Source organism: Delphinapterus leucas, chromosome 1, assembly GCF_059928025.1.
Source record: "Delphinapterus leucas isolate spDelLeu-1000000601 "Yukka" chromosome 1, BTC_Dleu_Yukka2, whole genome shotgun sequence".
Classification (NCBI taxonomy): domain Eukaryota; kingdom Metazoa; phylum Chordata; class Mammalia; order Artiodactyla; family Monodontidae; genus Delphinapterus; species Delphinapterus leucas.
In genome coordinates this window covers 81,126,726-81,150,443 of record NC_143129.1, presented here as the reverse complement: position 1 = coordinate 81,150,443, position 23,718 = coordinate 81,126,726, and the positions used below count along the sequence as shown (strand labels likewise).

The 23,718-nt window shown below is 42.2% G+C and overlaps 1 protein-coding gene and 1 pseudogene across 2 annotated transcripts in view; one reads left to right on the top strand and one right to left on the bottom strand.

Moving 5' to 3' along the window:
• The window catches only part of THEM4 (thioesterase superfamily member 4), a 38,273-nt gene extending 32,434 nt beyond the window's left edge, over positions 1-5,839 (bottom strand). The window contains exon 1 of the mRNA XM_022564117.2: positions 5,246-5,839. Within this exon, the coding sequence (XP_022419825.1) occupies positions 5,246-5,344 (99 nt within the window). The 5' untranslated portion in view covers positions 5,345-5,839. The remainder of the gene's footprint in view (positions 1-5,245) is intronic.
• Positions 2,346-22,929, top strand: LOC111169722 (kelch-like protein 7; annotated as a pseudogene). The gene is made up of 5 exons (XR_016393928.1): positions 2,346-2,657; position 2,721; positions 2,790-6,327; positions 15,958-16,027; positions 20,282-22,929. The product of XR_016393928.1 is annotated as a kelch-like protein 7 (transcript).
• Positions 22,930-23,718: the final 789 nt, after the last annotated feature.

The following is a 23,718-nucleotide window of genomic DNA, read 5'->3' as shown; positions in this document are numbered from 1 at the left end:
GGACACGCAGGCTCAGCGGCCATGGCTCACAGGCCCAGCCGCTCCGCGGCATGTGGGATCTTCCCAGACCGGGGCACAAACCCGTGTCCCCTGCATCGGCAGGCAGACCCTCAACCACTGAGCCACCAGGGAAGCCCCAAGCTTGTTGTTTTGAAGTGGAAACAAATTTCTAGGATCACCTGGTCCTCTCTCCTTGGGAGAATTGGGAGATTGAGAGAGGATAAATGATTTGCTCAATGTCACCCAACTAGCCATTAGCAGAGTTGGTACTAAGCCCAGGTCTTCAGACCCCCTTCTTTTTTTTAAACCTTAATCCAACACAGGTCAGCCACGTCAACTACAAACCGGCACTTGCCATCCATCTCTACAAGGATTAAATCACGTGCTGCTGCACCTGCTGACTTTCGACACCCCCGGAAAGGAGCTCAGGGTGGAGGACAGAAATGAGGCGCCCTGTGCTCTGGGAAACACTGGCAGAACAGGTCTGCAGATGGTTAGGTATTTTCAGGAGCTGATTTTTTTTTTTTTTTTTTGGCGGTACGCGGGCCTCTCCCGTTGCGGAGCACAGGCTCCGGACACGCAGGCTCAGCGGCCATGGCTCGCGGGCCCAGCCGCTCCGCGGCATGTGGGATCTTCCCGGACCGGGGCACGAACCCGTGTCCCCTGCATCGGCAGGCGGACTCTCAACCACTGCGCCACCAGGGAAGCCCAAGAAAGGAGTCTTTAAAGAATCATGAAGGTGGTACTTGAGTGGCAAAGTACTTTTTCCATTATGGGGAGGCTTAAGGAGTTTTAAGCAAAGCAGTAACATGAAATTAGGTTTTAGAAAGCTCCCTCTGATGTAAAGGATGAATTGTAAGGTGAGAAGCAATGGTAAGGAAACCAGTTAAAAGACTGTTGTAAAGGTCCAGGAGAAATGTGGTCAGAAGGTGAACTAGGTAGAGAGGAATGAAAAAGATTTAAGAGATATTTAGGATATTGGGGCCAAGGATTGTGGCATGGGTTTGATCCCTGGTCAGGGAACTAAGATCCCACATGCCATGCGGAGCCAAAAAAGGGAAAAAAAAGATTGTTGCCTTTAGCTGAATCCCCCAGACTTTCAAAGTTACAATCAGGTAGGAGAGCCCAGGGTCAAGGGAGTCATTCTAATTCCTAAAAGCCTTTATTATCTCTGTTGCACTGGTCCATGAAAGGATGCTAGAACTGATCAAACCTAGAGTTCCCTATTTAAGATGAGACCTATGGATGCGGTAAGCCCAAATTCACAACTCCAAAGCTTACACATCCTATTCTACCTCTTAATTGACAGGTATTAGTCAATACATATTAATTTATGACTAATTGTGTGTGTTAGGTTACTTCCAGAATTTATGTACTTTAAAAACTACATGATTGGGGTGGGTAGGGAGGGTGGGAGGGAGGCGTAAGATCATGGGGGAAGAGAAAGTAGAAGAGTTTTGGATGATTCTTGACTTGTGGTTTGAAGGTTGGAGTGGATAGAAGGAAAAGAAAGGGGAGGTTTTTGTTAGTGTTCATGTACACGTCAGGAGGCGGAAAGTAGGAGTGAAACCATTAATTTTAGTTTGGGGCATGTTGAGTTTGGGACCACAGATGAACACTATGATGTTGTGAGAAATAAAAATAATGAAAGTTTCAGTCCAAGGAGATGAGAATTAAGAGATACTTGAAGTAAAGGCACCTGTAAATACACAGCATAGACTCTGGGCATGAGGGATGTGAGGGATAATCACTATTTTTTGTTGCCCTGAATAGAGGAAAGGTCTTGCTAGATCTCTGATTATGTATTTTTCAAGTGGGACTTAAGTTACAACTTTTTTTTTTTTTCAGTACACGGGCCTCTCACTGTTGTGGCCTCCCCTGTTGCGGAGCACAGGCTCTGGACACGCAGGCTCAGTGGCCATGGCTCACGGGCCCAGCCGCTCCGCGGCATGTGGGATCTTCCCGGACCGGGGCACGAACCTGTGTCCCCTGCATCGGCAGGCGGACTCTCAACCACTGCGCCACCAGGGAAGCCCAGTTACAACTTTTTAATGTGTCTCTTTTTAAGATTAAGTTACTGAACCAAAAGAAGCATGATTTGTAAGCCCTGTAAATACTACTGTTATAAAGCCTGAAATATTCTCAACATAGATTACAAGACACCAACATATTAAAGAAACGAATCTATCTTTGTTGTGAGATTAGCACAGGGCATTTTATTTTCCAAAGTGCACTATGGTACAGGATTAATAACCGATCTGCACTCATTATTCTTTAAAAGTAAGCTGGCACAGGCTCCTTCTCTGGGCTTCGGTTCTGTGGGAGGCGCAGCAGAGCCCGCGTCGTCACTTCCCGGCGAGCTTGAGGGGGCCACAGGGCCTTGTCCTACCGCAGTGGTCCGCCGCTGGCTCGCTGGTTCGGGAGCAGGGCGCTGTAGCCACCCATCCCGGTCAAGGTGTTTGATAAACAGAAGCCCCAGAGTATCGGGAGCCTGCAACCCTTCGCCTGGAACGGCGGTTCAGGCGTGAACCGTGCTGACAGAGGATGGCAGCCTCCGGGGTGGAGAAGAGTGGCAAGAAGACCGAAAAGAAACTTGCTGCTCGAGAGGAAGCTAAATTGGCAAACTTCATGGGCGTCATGAATAACATGCGGAAACAGTGATTTAAATCCACCACCCAACTATAGTTGAATCTACGGTCTACCCAGGGATTTATACCCAGGGTCAACTTGAAATCACGCTGGGAGGCACTGACTGCAGAACCTTGTTGACAAGCTACATAAATCCAAAGAAAACACTGTGTGATGTGATCCTTATGGTCCAGGAACGAAAGACAGCTGTTCACTGTGTTGTCCCTGCTGCAGCCAGTTATTTTTTAAACTCAATGTTCACAACTAACATGCTTGAATCAAAGTTCTTTGAAGTAGAACTCAAAGATGCTGAATCTGACATTATTAAATAACTTGTGGAATTCACTCATAGCATTAGAATTTCTGTGAATAGCAACAATGTTCAGCCTTTGTTAGATGCAGCAAACCAGTACTAGATTGAACCTGTGAAGAAATGTGTGTTGATTTTTTTCAAAGAACAAGTTGATGCTTCCAATTGTCTTGGTATAAGTGGGCTAGCAGAGTGTCTAGACTGTCCTAAATTGAACGCAACTGCAGATGACTTTATTCATCAGCATTTTACTGAATTTTATAAAACTAATGAATTTCTACAACTTGATGCCAGGTGAGTTACACATCTCCTCAATCAGGACACTCTAACTGTGAGAGCAGAGGATCAGGTTTACGACGCTGCAGTCAGGTGGTTGAAATATGATGAACCTAATTGCCAGCCATTTATGGTTGACATCCTTGCTAAAGTCAGGTTTCCTCTTATATTGAAGAATTTCTTAATTAAGACAGTAGAAGCTGAACCACTTATTCAAGACAATCCTGAATGCCTTAAAATGGTGATAAGTGGAATGAGGTATCATCTCCTGTCTCCAAAGGATTGAGAAGAACTGGTAGAAGACACAAGGCCCAGAAGAAAGAAACATGACTACCGCATAGCCCTATCTGGAGGCTCCCAACCACAGTCTTGTAGATACTTTAACCCAAAGTTGAAAAGAGAAGTATATTCTGCACGAGCCTGGAAGTGAGACTGTAACTTTAGAATCCTCTTTTGACATCTTTGTTCTTATAAATGGCCCACACTTAATGCTCTTTTTTATATTCAACCACAAGTCTTTAGACTTCAAGTGGAAAAATTTAAATAACTGCCAATAAAAACATCCTCATTCCATCAATTATTACTTATTCCCTAAAGCTAACACCATTAGAATCCCATTACAATATTTATTAAATGTTTCTATTAGAAGTGCCAGCCTCTCCTTTCTTTTTGCTAAAAACTTCACCTTAAAATTTTTTAACCATTTACTATTACTTATTTTAATATAAGTTGGTTGTCTTTATTATTTCTAATATTAAAACAATCAAGGAAGCTGATTTCATTATAAATTATTATTAGTTACCTTGACTCTCCCAAAGTGAACATTATTTCATTATTCATTCAAGCAGACTGCTTAATAATAAGGACTGTATAGAAATTGTTTTAACATTCTTGAACTTGGGACTTCCCTGGTGCTCCAGTGGTTAAGAATCTGCCTTCCAATGCAGGGAACACGGGTTGGATCCCTGGTCTTGGGGAACTAAGCTCCCACATGCGGCGGGGCAACTAAGCCCGTGCACCACAACGAAAGATCCCGCATGCCACAACTAAGTCGCAACAAAGATCCCGCGTGCCGCAACTAAGACCTGATGAAAGTTCTTGAACTTAACATTTTCAGAGATGTTAAAATGGTTTTAACTATCATTAAATGGGATCCACTTGTGTGTGTCCTTTACGAGTCCAAAATGATTATTTTCATTGACCTGATCTCCTTCAGAGAGGACAATTTAAGCAGTACCACTTAATTTAATTATCTAGAATTAAGCCAATATCCCTATAAACTATTATCTTTAGATATTCCTTGGATATAGCTGGTGAGAGGCAGCAAATATCTGTATTAATTGCTGACTGAAAAATGGTAAGACGGAATATCTTAACAGTTTTTCTAGTAGATAAGTAAAGTAGTAGATAAACTAGTAGTAGAGAACTAGGATTAAACCCTTGTTAGAGACGTACGCTTCTCCTGAGGGTATAATGTAATGGTTAGGAGGCAGACTGCTTCGGTTCAGATTCCAACTGTACCACGTGTTTTCTATGTGACCTTGCTTAAGGCACAACCTTTCTTTATTAATATTAGTAGCAGCTGTATTCCTTGACCTGCTAACATGACTCAAGCATCCTGCACACTTATTCAAAACGGGTCACCCCACCTAGAAGGGGGGATGGGAGGGGAGGCTCAAGAGGGAGGAGATATGGGGATATATGTATACGTATAGCTGATTCACTTTGTTATACAGCAGAAACTAACACACCATTGTAAAGCAATTATACTCCAATAAAGATGTTAAAAAAAAAAAAACCAACAAACGGCGTCACCCTCCTGTGCAGTTTCTTACGGCTTGAATCTCAGGACTGAAAGATCCGGTGACCCCGTTAACATTGATGCCTCTTGGAGCTGATGTTAGCTTTTATTCTGAGGTCAGCTGGCTGAGGAAATGGATAAAGAGCTGAACATATCCATATCACAGGGTTGTTCCTGACGGAAAGTCCCACCCCTCTGTCCACTTCCGCCGCCCAGCGCCCGGGACTTACCCGCGCGAGTACCGGGTCTCTCGCAGCGGGGAACGCGCCTTCCCGCCTGCCGCGCAGGGCCCGGAGCGTGCGCAGTGCCGCGGTGCAGCTCCTCAACATGGCTCCGAGCGTGCGCGGGGCTCCGGCCGCCGGAAGTGCGGCGGCTGGCTCCCGGGCGTGGCAGGGGCCAACTCACCCAACCAGCCACCCAACGGCCCGCTCTTCCTCTTTAACTTAGGGGAGCGGAGGGCGGGGCGTGAAGGCAGCGGGGGCGTCGGTCTTTTCGTCCGGTAAAATCCTAGGCCCTCCTCGGGCGCCGGAGCCACTTCCGGAGCAAATGTCAAGCTTCGAGAGGGCGGCTGGAGAGGCGCGCGCGGCGCCGGCGGCTCGGCGGCCTGGGGAGGACCAGGAGGCCTGGGAGGGCGGGTCCGCGGCTACAGCTCACGGCCCTCAGCCCCCTCAGCCCAGGTGGCCACGCGCTACTAATGAGGATTCGCTGGCTTTTTTCCCGACTCGCGTCGGCCGACCAAATTCTGTGCTCTCTGTTCCCTAGTAGTTCTACCTCGCGCAGAAGACTTAAGCCGTCAGGTGGGTAGGAGCGCACACAGCGGATTGTAGGAATAGAATATTTTCTTGGAGGCCATGGACAAATCCATGGTTGGGATTGATCTGTAGAGAGACTTCTGGGTGCAGAGGACATAACGCTTAGAAAGCTACGTTCTCCACCTCTTGCGCCGCCCCTCCACACACACCCTTAAGGCTCCGGGCAGAGCTAAAAGTCCTCGAGTCTGGCTTTTTCAACTAGAAATTGTAGCAACACCTGACGGATGTATTCATCTCTTAGCTTTGGAGACATATCTGAGCTCCAAGCCCCACTCCACCACCTAACACCTTGTACGCTCTTTAATTGTACCTGGGCCCTTGTTTCTTCACTGTTGTATTAAAAAGAATATATCAAGTTTTACTTGTTGCCAGGACCTTCTCTTTCAGTAGGAGTCACCGAAGTTAGAAGTTACTTGAAGTTACTTTGTATTCACCTCAGAAAGAAAGTACCCCCAGGCCAGTGGTGTGTTGAAGGTGACTTGAACAGTCTCATTAAAATTGTAAGTATTCGGCTAGCCAATCCTTAAACACTGCCATTATTAAAATTTAAATTATATAAACTTACAATTAAGTAATATTAAAAAAATGAAGGTATTGTAATGACACTCCCCAGTGAGTCCCCAGCAAGTGTCCTGACCGGTATCTTGGAGCCAGTAGGAGACCAAGTTTGGTTCGAACACAAACAAAGTCAAAGAATGAAGAGGTGGGAGTTCAAGCTCTCGAGTACGTGCTGTTCCCCAAAGGCGTTTGGCTGGGGCTGCTTTGTAGGGTTCTTTTGGATTGCAGGGGCCTGTGCAGCACTTCTGGACAGGGGCCCAGAGCTGAGGTGCCAGGCCTTTTCACACTGGGAAAAGGTGCCTTTTCACACTGGGAACTCTGGTCTGAAGGGCCTGGTGTAAGATCTCTGCATGCAACACCCTGTGAGCAAGTGAAACTGGACTAAGCACAAAGAAAAAGAAAAAGGTTAAACTTTGTCTTATTACCCAGGAATTGGGTAATAAATATTTTTATTTCCCAGGAATTGTTAATGGGCTTGGCTGGTGACAGTATTAGATACTAAAAACTGTAACTACCTAATTATTTTTACTACATTTTACTATTGTATGTGCTCTTGAGGTTATTTATCTTTATCTCATTTGTATGGGGGGGAATACTAGGCACACATCTTCCCAACATCGCATTTAGTCACATCACAGTGGTAGCTTAAAATTGACTGACTGGGAGTATTCACTTAGATACTGCAAATGAGGGCCTTCCTTTCTTACCTTATTAAATATTTACCAATATACCACAGTCTTAGTCCATCCCGAGGTGAAGTTTTAAGACTCTTAATGGTTACTAGAATAACGGGTTACTAGAATTGCTTACCCCCAGCACATCATTACACAGTATTTTCCCACCAACAGAGCTTTGTAACTACTCACATAGTAAAGGTGGGACTGGAGGGATTAGTATCAGGAGAGATTTATCAGAGATAAATAAACTTGGCTTTGGGCTTGGGTCTAAGTTCAGAGAGGCCCCTTCTACTTTTTTTTTTTTTGTGAGCAATTAGTATCAGATATTTTCCTTGATTACATGAACTTCTCCATCAGTTTGTCAGTAGGAAAGAATGCCCGGTGTATTTTAAACCCACCATATTAACTGGGAGTAAGGGTATAGCATTCTGAGATAGAGGGAATTTGAGAGTTAAGGCGTGTAAGAACGACTCAAACTGAAGATGATTTGGCGTAAGGGGTGGCTGTTGATATTCTGTAATTTTAGGAGACTATCTCATGGCCCCCCTTCCCCCAACACACGTACCATACCCTCTATCTCTAAGAGAAGTTGTCTCCTTTTCAGTATAGTATTCCAGTTTCCTGAGGGCGTGGACAGTGCCAAATTGTCTTGTTAATTGTAGTACTTCTTTTAATAGCTCACACACATTACTTCAATACTTGTTTAGCAGCAAGAGCCCGAAGTATTTTTTGTGTTTATTGTCTTTCCATGTGGTGCATGCAGATAGAGGCGCATTATAAAACAAACCCATAAATCAAGATGACTTCTGTTAGTGAATAAGAAGATAGGTTATACAGATAACTTAAAATTGTATATATGTACAAATTACAATGTAGTTAGAGTCCATCAAAACCCATAAATAGACTCCAGCCCTGCTAAGATTGTAACTGTACCAACAGCTCTTCTAGGTCAATTTCACTCAGTATAACTTTCAAATTTGTCAGGTAGTGGCAGTGCATTTGGATCCATCACCCACACTCTGACCTGGCTTCCTCACCAGGTATTTATCAGAGGTATTCATGTTGACAACACATGAAATGTCTGGCCGAGTTTGGAAGGAGATGGGGCGGATGACGGTCTAGGAATAGGATTGGTAGTCTTGGAAATGGAAGTTTTTCTTGGATGTTTGTGCGGCTTACGCAAAGAATAAATTTTCATCCTTGTTTTTGATAAAACTGTGCTTTAATGAAATAAGCCCACTGTGTGAAACTTGTGTTTTCACCATTCTCCTTTAATACTGTAAACAGCTTTATAGAGGTTTAATGGGGGCATATAATAAACTGCATGTATTTAAAGTGTACAAGTTGGTGAATTTTGCTACATGTAGACACCTATGAAAACATCACTACAATCAAGATAATGAGCCTGTCACCCACAAGTTTCCGTATGCCTCCTACCCTCAAGGCAAACACTGGTCTGCTTTCTTTCTTTTTTTAAAAATAAATTTATTTATTTTATTTTATTTGTTTTTGGCTGCGTTGGGTCTTCGTTGCTGTGCGCGGGCTTTCTCTAGTTTCTTTGAGCGGGGGCTACTCTTCGTTGTGGTGTGCAGGCTTCTCATTGCGGTGGCCTCTCTTGTTGCAGACCGCAGGCTCTAGGCAGGCGGGCTTCAGCAGTTGTGGCACGCAGGCTCTGTAGTTGTGGCTTGTGGGCTCTAGAGCGCAGGCTCAGTAGTTGTGGCGCACGGGCTTAGTTGCTTTGAGGCATGTGGGATCTTCCCAGACCAGGGCTCAAACCCGTGTCCCCTGCATTGACAGGCAGATTCTTAACCACTGTGCCACCAGAGAAGTCCCTGGTCAGCTTTCCGTCACTTATAGTTTACAATTTCTCACGTTTTAAATAGAATCATATAGTATATACTCTTTTTTAACATCTTGATTGGAGTATGATTGCTTTACAATGTTGTGTTAGTTTCTGCTTTATAACAAAGTGAATCAGCTATAAATATACATATATCCCCATATCCCCTCCTTCTTGCATTTCCCTCCCACCCTCCCTATCCCACTCCTCTAGGTGGTCACAAAGCACAGAGCTGATCTCCCTGTGCTATGTGGCTGCTTCCCACTAGCTAGCTATTTTACATTTGGTAGTGGATGTATGTCCATGCCACTCTCTTACTTCATCCCAGCTTACCCTTCCCCCTCCTCGTGTCCTCAAGTCCATTCTCTATGCCTGCGTCTTTATTCCTGTCCTGCTCCTAGGTTCTTCAGAACCATATATATATTTTTTAGATTCCATATATATGTGTTAGCATATGGTATTTGTTTTTCTCTTTCTGACTTACTGCACTCTGTACGACAGACTCTGGGTCCATCCACCTCACTACAAATAACTCAATTTCATTTCTTTTTATGGCTGAGTAATATTCCATTGTATATATGTGCTACATCTTCTTTATCCATTCATCTGTCGATGAACACTTAGCTTGCTTCCATGTACTGGCTATTGTAAATAGTACTGCAGTGAACATTGTGGTACACGACTCTTTTTTTTTTTTTGCGGTACGTGGGCCTCTCACTGTTGTGGCCTCTCCCCTTGTGGAGCACAGGCTCCAGACGCGCAGGCCCAGTGGCCATGGCTTACGGGCCCAGCCGCTCCGCGGCATGTGGGATCTTCCCGGACCGGGGCACGAACCTGTGTCCCCTGCATCGGCAGGCAGACTCTCAACCACTGCGCCACCAGGGAAGCCCCATGACTCTTTTTGAGTTATGGTTTTCTCAGGCTATGTGCCCAGTAGCAGGATTGCTGGGTCGTATGGTAGTTCTATTTTTAGTTTTTTAAGGAACCTCCGTACTGTTCTCCATAGTGGCTGTATCAATTTACATTCCCACCAACAGTGCAAGAGGGTTCCCTTTTCTCCACCCCCTCTCCAGCATTTCTTGTTTGCAGATTTTTTTAAATTTTTATTTATTTATTTTTGGCTGCATTAGGTCTTCATTCCTGCACATGGGCTTTCTTTAGTTGTGTCAAGCAGGGGCTACTCTTCGTTGTGGTGCATGGGCTTCTCACTGTGGTGGCTTCTCTTGTGGAGCACGGGCTCCAGGTGCGTGGGCTTCGGTAGGTGTGGCTCGCTGGCTTCAGTTGTTGTGGCTTACGGGCTCTAGAGCACAGGCTCAGCAACTGTGGCACATGGGCTTAGTTGCTTTGCGGAATGTGGGATCCTCCCGGACCAGGGATCAAACCCGTGTTCCCTGCATTGACAGGCAGATTCCTAACCACTGCACCACCAGGGAAGCCCTCCATATGAATTTTAAAATAAGTTTGTCAGTACCTACAAAAAACCCGTTGGGGATTTGAATTGACATCTTAGCATACTGAGTCTTCTCATGAGCAAGTTATACTCATCAACAAAACTTCTCATGAACAGGTTGTATATCTCCATTTATTTAAATCTTTTGTGATTTCCCTCAGCTATAATTTGTAATACAGGTCTTGTACATCTTTTGTAATATTTATCTTTAGGTATTTCATATGTATTGATGCTATTGTAAATAACATTTAAAATTTCAATCCCTGATTGTTTATTGCTTATATATGGAAATACAATTACTGTTTAATATATTGACCTTATATCTGTAAACTTGCTAAACTCATTTACTAGTTCTAGTAAGTTTTGTTTTTTAAAATTTTTTTTATATAAATTTATTTTATTTTTGGCTGCGCTGGGTCTTTGTTGTTGTGTGGGGGCTTTTCCCTGGTTGCGGCGAGCGGGGGCTACTCTTCTTTTTGGTGCACAGGCTTCTTGTTGCAGAGCATGGGCTCTAGCCGTGCAGATACTTCTAGTAACTTTTGATTAGATTTCTTAGATCTTCTACATAGACAAACATTTTATCTGCACCTTTTTAATAGATTCCTTAGATTTTCTACATAGATGATCATGTTATCTGAGTTTTACTTCTTCCTTTACTCTCTGGACAGATTTTTCTTTTGCCTATTGCACTGGCTAGAACCTCATGTACAGTGTTGAATAGTAGTGATGAAAGCAGATATGCTTGCCTTGTTGCTGATCTTGGGGAAAGTATTCAGTCTTTCACCATTAAGTATGATGTTAGCTGTACGTTTGTTGTATTGATAGATGCTCATTAACACATGGAGAAATCCTTCCTATTCCTCATTTGCTGAGAGTTTTTATTAGGAGTGGACGTTGGATTTAATCAAATGCTTTTTCTGCATCTATTAAGATGATCGTGTCATTTTTCTTTTTTAATTTGTTTAATATTGTGAATTACTCTGATTGACTTTGAATGTAAAACTAACCTTGCTTTCCCCAGATAAGCCACATGAGGGATATTGGTCTGTACTTTTCTTTCCTTGTAATATCTTTTTCTGGTTGTGATATTAAAGTAATGCTGGACTTATAGAGTGAGTTGGGAAGTATTATCCTCTTCAATTTTTTGGAAGAGTTTGTGTAGAATCGGCACTTTTTTCATAAATGTTTGATATAATTCACTAGTAAAGCCACCTGGGCATGGAGTTTACTTTGTGGGAAGGCTTTTAACCATGCATTCATTTTCTTTGGTAGATGCAGGGCTATTCCTACTGTAAGAACCTTGCAATAGTGTAATTTCTTCTCTTCTGGCCTTTATGCTCTTTTTGTCATGCATTTTACGTTTGTAAATGTTAAAACCCTCACAGTACATTGCTATTATTTTTGTTTATGCAGTCATTTGTCTTTTAAAGAATTTTAAATAATAAGAAAAAAATCTTATTCATTTAACCATGTAGTTTTAATTTCCGGTGCTCTTCATTCATTTGTGGAGATCCAGATTTCCATCTGGTATCTTTTTCTTCTGCTTGAGAACTTCCTTTATTTTTTGTACTGTGTGTCTGTGTGTGTGGTGTGGGGTTCTTCTAGTGGGTAGTGTGGTAATGAGTTCTTTCAGCTTTCATATGTTTGAATATATCTTTATTTTACTGTCACTTTTGAAAGATTTTTGTTGAGTATAGAATTCTATGTTGACAGTTTTTTTCCTGTCAGTATTTTAAAGATACTGCTCTACTATATTCTCACTTGCATTCTTTCTTTCTCTTTTAAAAAATTAATTTATTATTTTTATTTTTGGCTGTGTTGGGTCTTTGTTGCTGTGCGCAGGCTTTCTCTAGTTGTGGCGAGCGAGGGCTACTCTTTGTTGCGGTGTGCAGGCTTCTCATTGGGTGGCTTCTCTTGTTGCAGAGCACGGGCTCTAGGCGCGTGGGCTTCAGTAGTTGTGGTGCTCGGGCTCAGTAGTTGTGGCTCACAGGCTCTAGAACGCAGGCTCAGTAGTTGTGGCTTATGGGCTTAGTTGCTCTGCGGCATGTGGGATCTTCCCGGACCAGGGCTCGAACCTGTGTCCCCTGCATTGGTAGGCGGATTCTTAACCACTGCGCCACCAGGGAAGCCCTCGCTTGCATTATTTCTGATGAGAGATCTGATGTCATCTTTATTTTTGTCTATATGTGAGATGCCTTTTTTCTTTGAATGCTTCTAAGATTTTCTCTTTATCACTGTTTTTTTTTTTTAAACAATTTGGCTATGATGTGCCTTGATGGTTTTTTTTTTTTTTCATATTTCTTGTGTTTGGGGCTCATTGGGATTCTTGGATCTGTGGATTAATAGTTTTCATCAAATTTGGGAAATTTTTGGCTATTATTTCTTCAACTTTATTTTCAGTTCTCTTCTCTCTCCCCTTTCTTTTAGGGACTCCAAATACTTGTATGTTAGGCCACATAACATTGTCTCACAGCTCACTGTTGCTCTTTTCTTTCTTTTTAAGTTTCATTAAAAAGATTCTCTTTTCTGTGTTTCATTTTGGATAGTTTATATTGCTATACCTTCATGTTAACGAATCTTTTCTTCTGAAATATGTAATCTGCTGTTAAATCCCATCCAGTGTATTTTTCATCTAAGACATTGTACTTTTATCTCTAAAAGTTTGATTTGGGTCTTTTTTTATATCTGCCATATCCCTACTTAACCTGTTGAACTTATAGAATACAGGTATAATAACTGTTTTAATGTCATTTTATGCCACTTCTAGTGTCTGTGTCAGTTCTGGGTTGGTTTCGACTAGCTGATTTTTCTCCTCAATATGGGTTGTATTTTCCTGCACCTCTGCAAGCCCGGTGATCTTTATTTAGATGAGGAAGAACTGAATGCCAGACATTGTGAATTTTACCCTGTCAGGTGCCAGATAGTTTTGTATTCCTGTAAATCTTGAGCTTTGCTCTGGGATGCAGTTAATTTACTGGGAAACAGTGTGATCCTTTTGAGTCTTGCTTTTAAGATTTGTTAGGAAGGACCAGAGCAGCGCTGAGTCTGCGGCAAGGTTTCTCAACCTCAGCACTGTTGGCATTTTGGACCAGATAATACTTTGTTGTCCTGTCCACTGCAAGATGTTTAGTAGCATCCTTGGCCTCCCCACTGGATGCTAGTAGCACCTTGCCTCTAGTCCTGACAAATCAAAAATGTCTCCAGATGTTACAGACATTGTCCCCTGGTTGGGGGCTGGGGAAGCAAAATTACCCCTGGCTGAGAACCATTAGTCAAGGGTTAATGATTTCCCACTACTGAAGAAAGACCTTTTTGATACTCTATCCAATGCCCTATGAAACATGATGTTTTCCAGTCTAAGCTGTTGGGAACAGGCTCTCTTCCTGGCCCTCTGTGAGTGCTGGGCACTGTTTACTCTCATTCTTTCAATAGTTCTCTCCTCAGCATCTGTGGGATAGTTTCCTCACACAAAGGCACCAATCAATACTCTGAATACACTCTGCAGATCTCCGGAGTTCTTTCTTTGTACAGGTCTGTCCTCTCTAGCACTCTGTCCCACAAACACTAGCCACCTTGGGTTCCCCATACTCTCAGCTGCACTTCCTCAACTCAGGAGTCCAACAGGTTCACCTGAGTTCCCCTCCCCTGTGTGGCAGCCTGGAAACCCTCTTAAGTTAAATCGTAGGGCTCTCTCCTCATTTGTTTCCAGTCTCTCAGGGATCACTGTCCTTCATTGGCTGCTGTCCAGTATCTTGAAAATTGTTGTTTCATATATTTTGTGTGGTGGTGGTGTTTTTTGTGGGGAGTGGGGTAGGGTCAGTGTTCTTTAAGGTGAGAGGGTAAATCCAGTCCTTGTTACTGCATCTTGGACTACAAGTTGGTCCTTTAATTTTTAACCTTAAACTGGGTGCCTTATTTCCTGGTAAACTTCCCCCCCACCCCCGGTAAACTTTTACATTACTTTTTTTAAAACTGCAAACTTAGACCTCTTTATAAAACAGAAGTCAGAATGAACGTGAACATATAAGCTATAGTGGACCTTAGATATTCTTGAGAGTTAAGTTTCAAGACCTTCACAAATCTCCAAAATTTCCAATATTACCATTGAGGGGGAGCAGAATATGTGACCCCAAAATATACCACTTTGGCATGTGGATTTTAAGTTGATGACAAACAAGGCCCAACAGACTTTGGAAGAGCTGTTTACCTTCCCCTTAACTGCCTAAAAGAATTTAGATTGACAGCAGGAAAAGAGCTAATACCAAAGATAACTTTTTATCAGAGAGACTTAGCTATGTGGTATGGCAAACATTTGTTTATCAAATATTTGCTCACCAAACATTTGCTCTTCTCATCCTCCTGTGAATTGCCTTCCTCCCATTTGAAGCCCCAGACCCTTACCCCTTCTTCTTAGCTGAGGGTGGCATGTAAACCTCAATTGCCTGAGTATCTTTGGGCCTCCGATATGCATGAAATTTGTTTTTCTTCTGTTAATCTGCTTTATGTCAATTTAATTATTAGACCAGCCAGAAAGGAAAAGTTTTCCACCCCTACACTGTAATATACCATCTCCTCTAAAATTTAATAAAGTAGGGAACCAGTGGTGATCCATTGGTTAGGACTCAGCGCTCTCACTGCCGGGGGCCCCAGGTTCAATCCCTGGTTGGGGAACTAAGATCCCGCAAGCCACAGGGCTCGGCCAAAAAAAAAAAAAAATTAATGAAGTATAATGGAAAAAATTTAAGAGGTACCTTAATGAACCATGAACATACATGAATTTTTAAAATTATTATACTTCTTATGTAATGAGGGGACCAATGAGATGTACAACTATTTTAAAGTAGAATTCAAAGAGCAAATACATAAATGCAATCACATGCTAAAATGGATTTGTTACTACAAATATAAATTCACAAGGTAATAATTGCAAATTATTGCAAATACACAAGACAGAGTCAGCTACCCTCATCAGGAGTTATTTGCACTGTTGTCAACTCTCAATGTGAACATACATGAATTGTGAGTTAATCTCAAATTTATATTTCCTGGTTATAAATCTAGGGATCACCCTTGACCTCTGCTTGTTTCACATTCCTATACCCCATTCAGTTAGCGGACACTTGAGTTAACCCTGTAAGCCAGTGGTCTTCACATTTTTGTTTTTTTGCTAGAATAACCTGAAAATAATTTTGAAAAATTATGTATTCTCATACATCTTAAAATTGATATTTAAATTTTTTCTCATAAACTTAGTTATAAGGTTTATAATTTTTGTGTATTGTATAATGAATATGTACTTTAAATATATTTTTGTCAAAATCTTATGGCTGCATATTTAAGTTTTGGAAAATGTTTGCCATATGAACTAATTGGCAAAATCAACCCTCACTGGAAAATCAGTCAGTGAAATCAATCTTTCTATTAGAAAGAGTCTGTAATTTTTCAATTCAAATAGTGGTGTTAATATGTATCCCTCTGATAACCATTTCACTTTTGAATTTTAAATTAAATTCGGAACCTTGCATTTATACGTAGCCTGGATGACAGTAAGATGCTGCCTTGTTTAATATTTCTTGCTGAATTTCTCTCTGATTTGTTATCACAGGACTCTTCCTCAGGAAGGACTTATTCTTGACTTCTTATCCCTGGGACAATGCACCAAAGTGAGATGCTGGGTAGGTGAGGGAACATAGTGGGAGAAGGGTGGCTGTGAAAGGGGAAGTTGGAAAGCAGACTGCAGGCTTATTTTCAGGCAGATACAATTCATTTGCATCATTACTATTTTGGTGTAGTATCTAGAGTTGTTGTGTGGTTTCTTAAAATGATTTTCATCACTTGGGGGAAAGGGAGATTTCTACCTTGGGTGGCCAGGTAGAAGGTGTTATCATTTCCCAACTATCACGTGCTGTAGCCATACAAGTCCCCTTTCAGCTCTGGGAACATCCCAAGCTCTTTCCTGCCTCAGGGCCTTCTTGTGTGTTCTTCAGCTGGCAGTGCTCTTTCACTCCATTTTCTACGTAGCCAACTCCAACTAATCCTTTGCTGTCAGCATAATTGTCACTTTCTTAGTGAGGCCTTCCTTGGCTAGAGGGTTTACTGTGTGTCAGACACTATACTAAGTGCTTTACATATAATATTTTATTTAATATGATTAGGTCCTCATTAAATTCTTCCATAATGGCTGGAACTTTTCCTTTAAAGCACTTATTATAGTTTGTAGTTAAATATATATTTCTCTGCCTCACTCAGGAGACTATAAGCTTTCTCTGTGTCTCTTTGGCTCACCCCTACATCCGTAGTGTCTAGTACAGTAACTGACTGATCATGGGCACTCAGAAAATAGTTGTTGAATGAAAAAATGAATCGGAAACATTTGGAAAGAGGGCTGGGGCTTTTTATTTTTCTCTCTGAACCCTCTCTCTTTAGGTTATCTCATCAATTCTCAATTTAAACACCATCCATATGCTGATGCTCCCAACTTTTTACCTCCAGTTCAAAGTTCTCTTTAGTTAATCATCTGGATAATTGTGTGAAAGAACCATTATTATCCCTATTTTACAGATAAAACCCCTGGAGAAAATTACATGGTCCAGTGCCATCATCAAATGTAGGATTTCATGGATGTTATAATGCATTCCTAAGAAGGTTCTGCTATATTGTTCTCATTACAGAGTGCTGGATCAGTCTTTTTCAACATTACTTTCATTGAATTCAGAGTTAAAGACTCCCGTAAGATTTGTTATGTAAAGACACCTGGATTGGTTGATCCAAGCTGTTAGATAAAGATTCTGGTAATGAGTGGCGTCTGTTGTACTGGATAAGAAGGATTCTTTACAGAATTCTGTTTAACAAAGCTTATTTTTGCCTTGGTATGCCATGAGTAATAAAAAGCACCATTTATAAATACTTACAAATGCCCAATACAAATTTTAAGGCACCAACATGTACATAAAGAAACAAATCCACTTCTGTAGTTGTGGCATTACTATAGGCCATACTTTCTTTACTTTTGTATAAAACCATTTAGGATTAGACACTAACCCAAATGCCTTAAGAGTCTTGGAAAGGAAAGCTACAATAGATTAACAGTAACACTGTCTCTGTATGAGTTACTAAATCCCTGAGCAGGTGAAGTCTGAGTTAAGTCTTGAGGGGCAGATGGGAGTTGGCCCAGAACTGAGGTAGGAGAGGACAGGACATTGCACGTGCTGGGTGTCCAGGCATCATCCTCCATGCCAGAGGACAGCATGGGGGTCACTCAAATTCAGGGAACTACCAACAGTTTCTGTGAGGTTTGGGCATTATTGGGACAGGGGTGTAGGGAGAGATGAGGCTGGAGAAGCAGGTGGGGCCTTCAAGATCCTGAAGGATCATTACCACCCATACTAATATGCTGGGGGTTTACTCTGGGCAGCGGGAGCCAAGGAGGACTGTTATGTCCTCTGAGGGTCATTATCTGATCGATATTTCGGAAAGATCATGATGGAGACTATTAAAATTGTATTGCAATCAGGAATATACTTTAGACTCATGGGGGTGGGTGGGAGTGAAGGGATTTGGTAATGGATGAGACCTGGGGCATGGAGAGAGGAGGAGTCAGGGTGTCACTCGGTTTCTGAGCTTGGATGGGGGATGGTGGAAGGTACTCTTTGAAGTGGGAAAAGAAGTGTTTGGGGGCAGAGGGAAGAAAGGTGAGCTCTGTTTTAGAGATACCTATGGAGATGTCCAGTGTGCAAATAGAGAAGTCAGGAATTTGAGAGAGAGACCTGAAAATGTCTTTTGATTTAATGACACAGAACACATTAGCGACCTTAACAAATACTGCTTATGTGAAGTGAGGCTGGAGGCCAGACTGGAGGTTGCAGAGGGATGAGTGGCATGTGGACAAATTCATACAAACAGAAATAGAATGACTGAAGAGGGGAGAGGGCAGCAGCCAGGGGTGAAGAAAGGATTGTTTGTTTTTTGAAATAAGGATCTTTCTTTGTTTTTTTTTAAATTAAATACAGAGAAAATATCAATTGTACATGCTGAGAAAATTTAACAACACAGAAGTTATAAAAATAAAAGTAAAAACTTGTCAGCCTGCTTTTTAACCAGACTCTTCAGCTGTGGGCCTGGCATCTACCATTAAGCACTCTCCACTTCTGGCCCATTTCTGTTTAAACCTGTTCAAGCCTCTTTCACCCAAAACAACAATCAATAATTATAGTAGAAACCCTCACTCCTATACTACTAACCCATTGCTATCCCTTCTCTTTCTACCATGGCCAAAGTTTTCAAGAAGAAAAAACAAACACATTTTTCAACTCTTTATGTTCAAGCCCCAGGTACTGTTTGAATTGTCATCCACAACTACTAAATTTAGTAGATATTTGTCAAGCCTTGTCTTATTTAATCTCTTCACAGCATTTAATAGTATTGATTACTTTCCTTTAAACTTCCTTTTCTCTTGGTTTCCTCAGCATCAACTCATCCAAGTTTAATTCCTGTATCTCTGGAAATTTGCTTCTTTGTGGAATCATTTACTTTCTTATTGAATTTTGTGACATCTGTCCTCTGCCCTCTTTTCTTTTCATGTGGCATGATCTGGCAGCCTTAGTTATTCTTTAACTACATTGTGGAACAAAATTTGGGTTCAAATCAGACTCTGTCCCTTCCTGACTGAATGTTTGGTTTTTTGAAACAATGACCAGTTCTCCAATTTTCCGATACCAACTGGGTGTTCTATAATTTATTTTTTTTAATTTATTTTTATTTTTTTGTGGTACGCGGGCCTCTCACTATTGTGGCCTCTCCCGTTGCGGAGCACAGGCTCCGGATGCGCAGGCTCAGCAGCCATGGCTCACGGGCCCAGCCGCTCCGCGGCATGTGGGATCTTCCCGGACCAGGGCACGAACCCGTGTCCCCTGCATCGGCAGGCGGACTCTCAACCACTGCGCCACCAGGGAAGTCCTCTGTAATTTAATTCAATTATGACTCCAACTATCTGGAGTCAGTACAGACCCTGGATTCAGGGCTCAGTCTCACAAGACTGCTCCCACTTCAGATGCCCGCTGCAAATGGGGTGCCCAGGTTACTGCCACTTCTGCCTGGCTGACTATAAATTCAGGGATTCTCATGTCCCTCTCCCTGTACCCCCCACCCCAATTCAATAATTCACAGAACTCAAGAAAGCATATAGTTTCCATAACAATTTTATTATAAAGGATATATAACTCAGGGACAGCCAAATGCAAGTTCTAGGGTAGAGGTGAGAGGGTGGAGGGGCATTGGTGCAGAGCTTCCATGCCCTCTCAGCATACTACCCTCCTAGCACATCAAGTTCACCAACTTGGACTCTCCCCCAAACCTTGTCAGAGTTTTTATTGAGGTTTCATTACGTAGGCACAATTGATTTACTCATTGGTCACTGGTGATTGAATTCAATCTCTAATACCTCTCCCCTCCCCAGAGGTCAGGGGGTGGACTGAAAGTTCCAAGCCTCTGATCACATGGTTGGTTCCCCAATCCTGAAGATAATCTAGGGCTCTGCCCTGAGTAACTTCATTAGTATAAATTCAGGTATGGTTGAAAAGGGCTTGTTATGAATAAGAAAAGACACTCTCACTCAGGAAATTCCCTTTATGTCTGGGGTATTAGACTCTCTTAGCTCTTTTTCCATCTCTGGCTGTTCCTTCTGTCTCCTTTGAAAGTTCATCCTCTTTCATTAAAACCTTAAATGTTGGCAGTCTTTAAGATGTGCTTGATTCATTCATTCATTCATTGAGTTTATTCAATAAAGTGTTTATTGAACATTTACTGTATATCAGGTTCTCTTCTCAGTGCTAGGGATAGAGCAGTCAACAAAATATACAAATATTTTTAAAAAGTCATTTATGGGGGCTTCCTTGGTGGCGCAGTGGTTAAGAATCTGCCTGCCATTGCAGGGGACACGGGTTCGATCCCTGGTCCGGGAGGATCCCACATGCCACGGAGCACCTAAGCCCCTGCGCCACAACTACTGAGCCTGCTCTTTAGAGCCTGTGAGCCACAACTACTGAAGCCCACACGCCTAGAGCCCGTGCTCCGCAACAAGAGAAGCCACCACAATGAGAAGCCCACACACCACAACGAAGAGTAGCCCCCACTCGCCACAACTAGAGAAAGCCCGTGCACAGCAACAAAGACCCAACTCAGCCAAAAATAAATAAATAAATCTATTGGAAAAAAAAGTCATTTATGGATGTTATGATGCATTCCGTAGAAGGTTCTGCTGTATGTTCTCATTGTAGAATCTGGCCTGGTCTTTCTCAACATTGCTTTTGTTGAGTTCAGAGTTAGAAGATGATCAGAACTAAGGAAAAAGATTAAAGCAGGAAAAGCTGATAAGGAGTACTAGAATTGGGGATTGGGTTACAATTAAATAGGGCAGTCAGGGTAAGGCCTCCCTGAAAAGATGACATTTTTAACAAAGACTTGATGGAAATGGGGGAGCTAGCCATTTTTGTATTTGGGAAGATGACAAATGCAAAGGCCCAAGGTGGGCGTATGCCTGATTTTTCAAGGCATATCAAAAAGGCTACTGTGTCTACATCAAAGTGAGTGGAGTGTATGGAAAGAGCTAGTGAAGGCCAAATTATGTAGAGCTTTGTTGGTCATTGTAAGGATTTTGGCTCTTACTCTGAATGAGATGGGGCACCACTGGAGGGTTTTGAGTAGAGCAGGGACATGATCTGACTTACACGAGCTAACAACAGTGTTACCTTGGCTGTTAGGTAGAGAAGAGACTGAAGGGGTGACTTTCTTCCCTCAACCCCCAAGCCAATTTCTTTCCTATCCCACTTTGGAAAGCAGTTTCTACCATCCAAGCCCAGGAACCTGGACGGCATCTGACTCCTCCTTCTCTCCCATACCTTACATCCAATCAGTTACCACTAATCAGGGAGACCAGTCAGGAAGTTATTGCAGTAGTCTAGATGAGGGAGGATGTTGGCTTGGACCAGGGTGGGAGTGATAGAGGTAGTTATTCCAGATGTAATTGAAGGTAAAGGCAACAGGATCTGCTGATGAATTACAAGTGGAATGTGAGAGAAAGAAACAAGTCAGGATGATACCAAGGATTTTGGCCTAAGCAACTGGAAGTGTGGAATTGTCCGCAGTTGAGACGGGGCAGACAGTAAGGAACAGGTTTAGGGAAGAAGATCAGGAATTCAGTTTTGGATGTATTAGGTTTGAGATAGACAAAAAGACCCATGCAATAGAATAGAGTACATAGACACAGACCTACGCATATGTGGACACCTGATTTACAATGAAGGTGTCATTGCAACTTGGCAGAGAAAATATGGTCTTTTTAACAAATGGTGCTGGATCCATTGGATGGCTGATGGAAAAAAAATGAGCCTTGACCCTATTATATCGCATGCACAAAAATCAGTTCCAGATGGATTGTATATGTAAACATGAAAGGTACAATAGTAAAGCTTCTGGAAGATAACATGGAAGATATTCATGACTGTAGAGGCATTATTTCTTAACAAAATACAAAAATCGCTAACCATAAAGGAACTATATTGATAAATTGAACTTCATTATAGTTAAGAATTCTTATTAATTGAAAGATACCAGTAATCATGAAAAGGCAAGCCTCAGAATGGGAGAAGATATTTGCAAAAACACACATCTGATGAAGGACTTTAAGTATAAAGAACTCCTACACACCAGTAAGGAAAAGTCTAACAACACACGTACATTAAGACTTGACCAGGCACATCAAAAAAGAGGATATGCAAATGATTAGTAAGCAAATAAAAGGGTACTCAGCTTTCTTAGTCATCAAGGAAATGCAAATTAACAGGTACACACCTATCAGAATAGGTGTGTATAGAATAGCTACTAAAAAATAGAATAGCTGCTAAAAAAAACCCTGACAATACCAAATTTTGATAAGGAAGTGGAGAAACTGGAATCCTCATGCTCAGCTAGTAAGAGTTTAAATTGACAAAACCACTTTGGAAAACTGTTTGGCTGTATTTACTAAGGCTGAACATATACACTCCCTATGACCCAGCAGTTCTATTCCTACGGTATATACCTAACAGAAGTGACTGAAAGAGACAAGGAAAAGAATGTCCATAGTAGCTTCTTTTATAATAGCACTGAAGTGGGAGCAACCCAAATATTGACCAGCAGTAGACCGGAAAAGTTGTGGTAAACGCATACAGTGTCTTTACTGCAATGATGAAGAATAGACCCAACAGCCTGGTCAGTCTCGTAATATTGAGAGAAAAAAGCTAGGCACGCAAGGGTATTTTTAAGTTTCATTTATACAACCTTTGAAAACAGGCAAAACTAAAATGATAGAACTCAAGATGGTTTTACCTTTGGGGAGGTAACACCATTGTTGATAAGGAGGGGGCACAAGGGGATCCACAAGGATGCTGGTGATGTTCCACTTCTTGAAATGAGCAGTGGTTACATGGGTATATCCATTTGTATAAACCCACTGAGCTGCATGTAAGATTTATATCATATTCTTTTTTTTTTTTTTTTTTTTTTTTTTGCGGTACGCGGGCCTCTCACTGTTGTGGCCTCTCCCATTGCAGAGCACAGGCTCCGGACGCACAGGCTCAGCGAGCCCGCTCCGCGGCATGTGGGATCCTCCCGGACCGGGGCACGAACCCGTGTCCCCTGCATCGGCAGGCGGACTGTCAACCACGGCGCCACCAGGGAAGCCCATATATCATATTCTTAGTGTCTTGCAGCTCATTTTGGTCTGTTTTGTGGGTATGTTTTTCTGGATGCTCTGTTGTTTGTAGGGATGTTATTCTGTTCCTTACTCTTTTTTTTTTTTTAACATAACAACTTCGTGAGAATTCAACCTAAATCCTTTTTTGTGGCTGACTTTTATGTATTCTTCCTGAACGTTTAGAATGAGGCAGGAAAGCTTTTTATAACTTCACAAAGACCCCTCTGTGTTTTGGTATAATGTTAAAAATATGAAGCCTGCTTTCTGAGATCTGTGGGATCTGTTCTTCCTGGACTTTGATCAGGACCTTGCCTCTCTCTTGTCCTTGTCCTGCTCAATTTTGATTCTACTCCCTGCATTTTCTCTCCAGGAGGGGGCCCTGTTCTAGAAGGAAGCCCTGGGAGTTGAGTTCTGAGAGTTCATAGGGGCCAAACTGCCGCAGCCTCCTCAGTCCTTACTGGGTACACTTTGTACTCTCCCAGTTTCACCTGTGCCTTCTGTACCTGTTGCTCTTTTGGAGTTCTGTTCTCAGGTCCATCATACACTGCCTCATTTCTTCCTTCTTCTCACACATGCTGATACAGTGCAGGTTTTGTGACTGTTGATTTGTCCCTGCTTGCTTTCATTTGGGGGTTC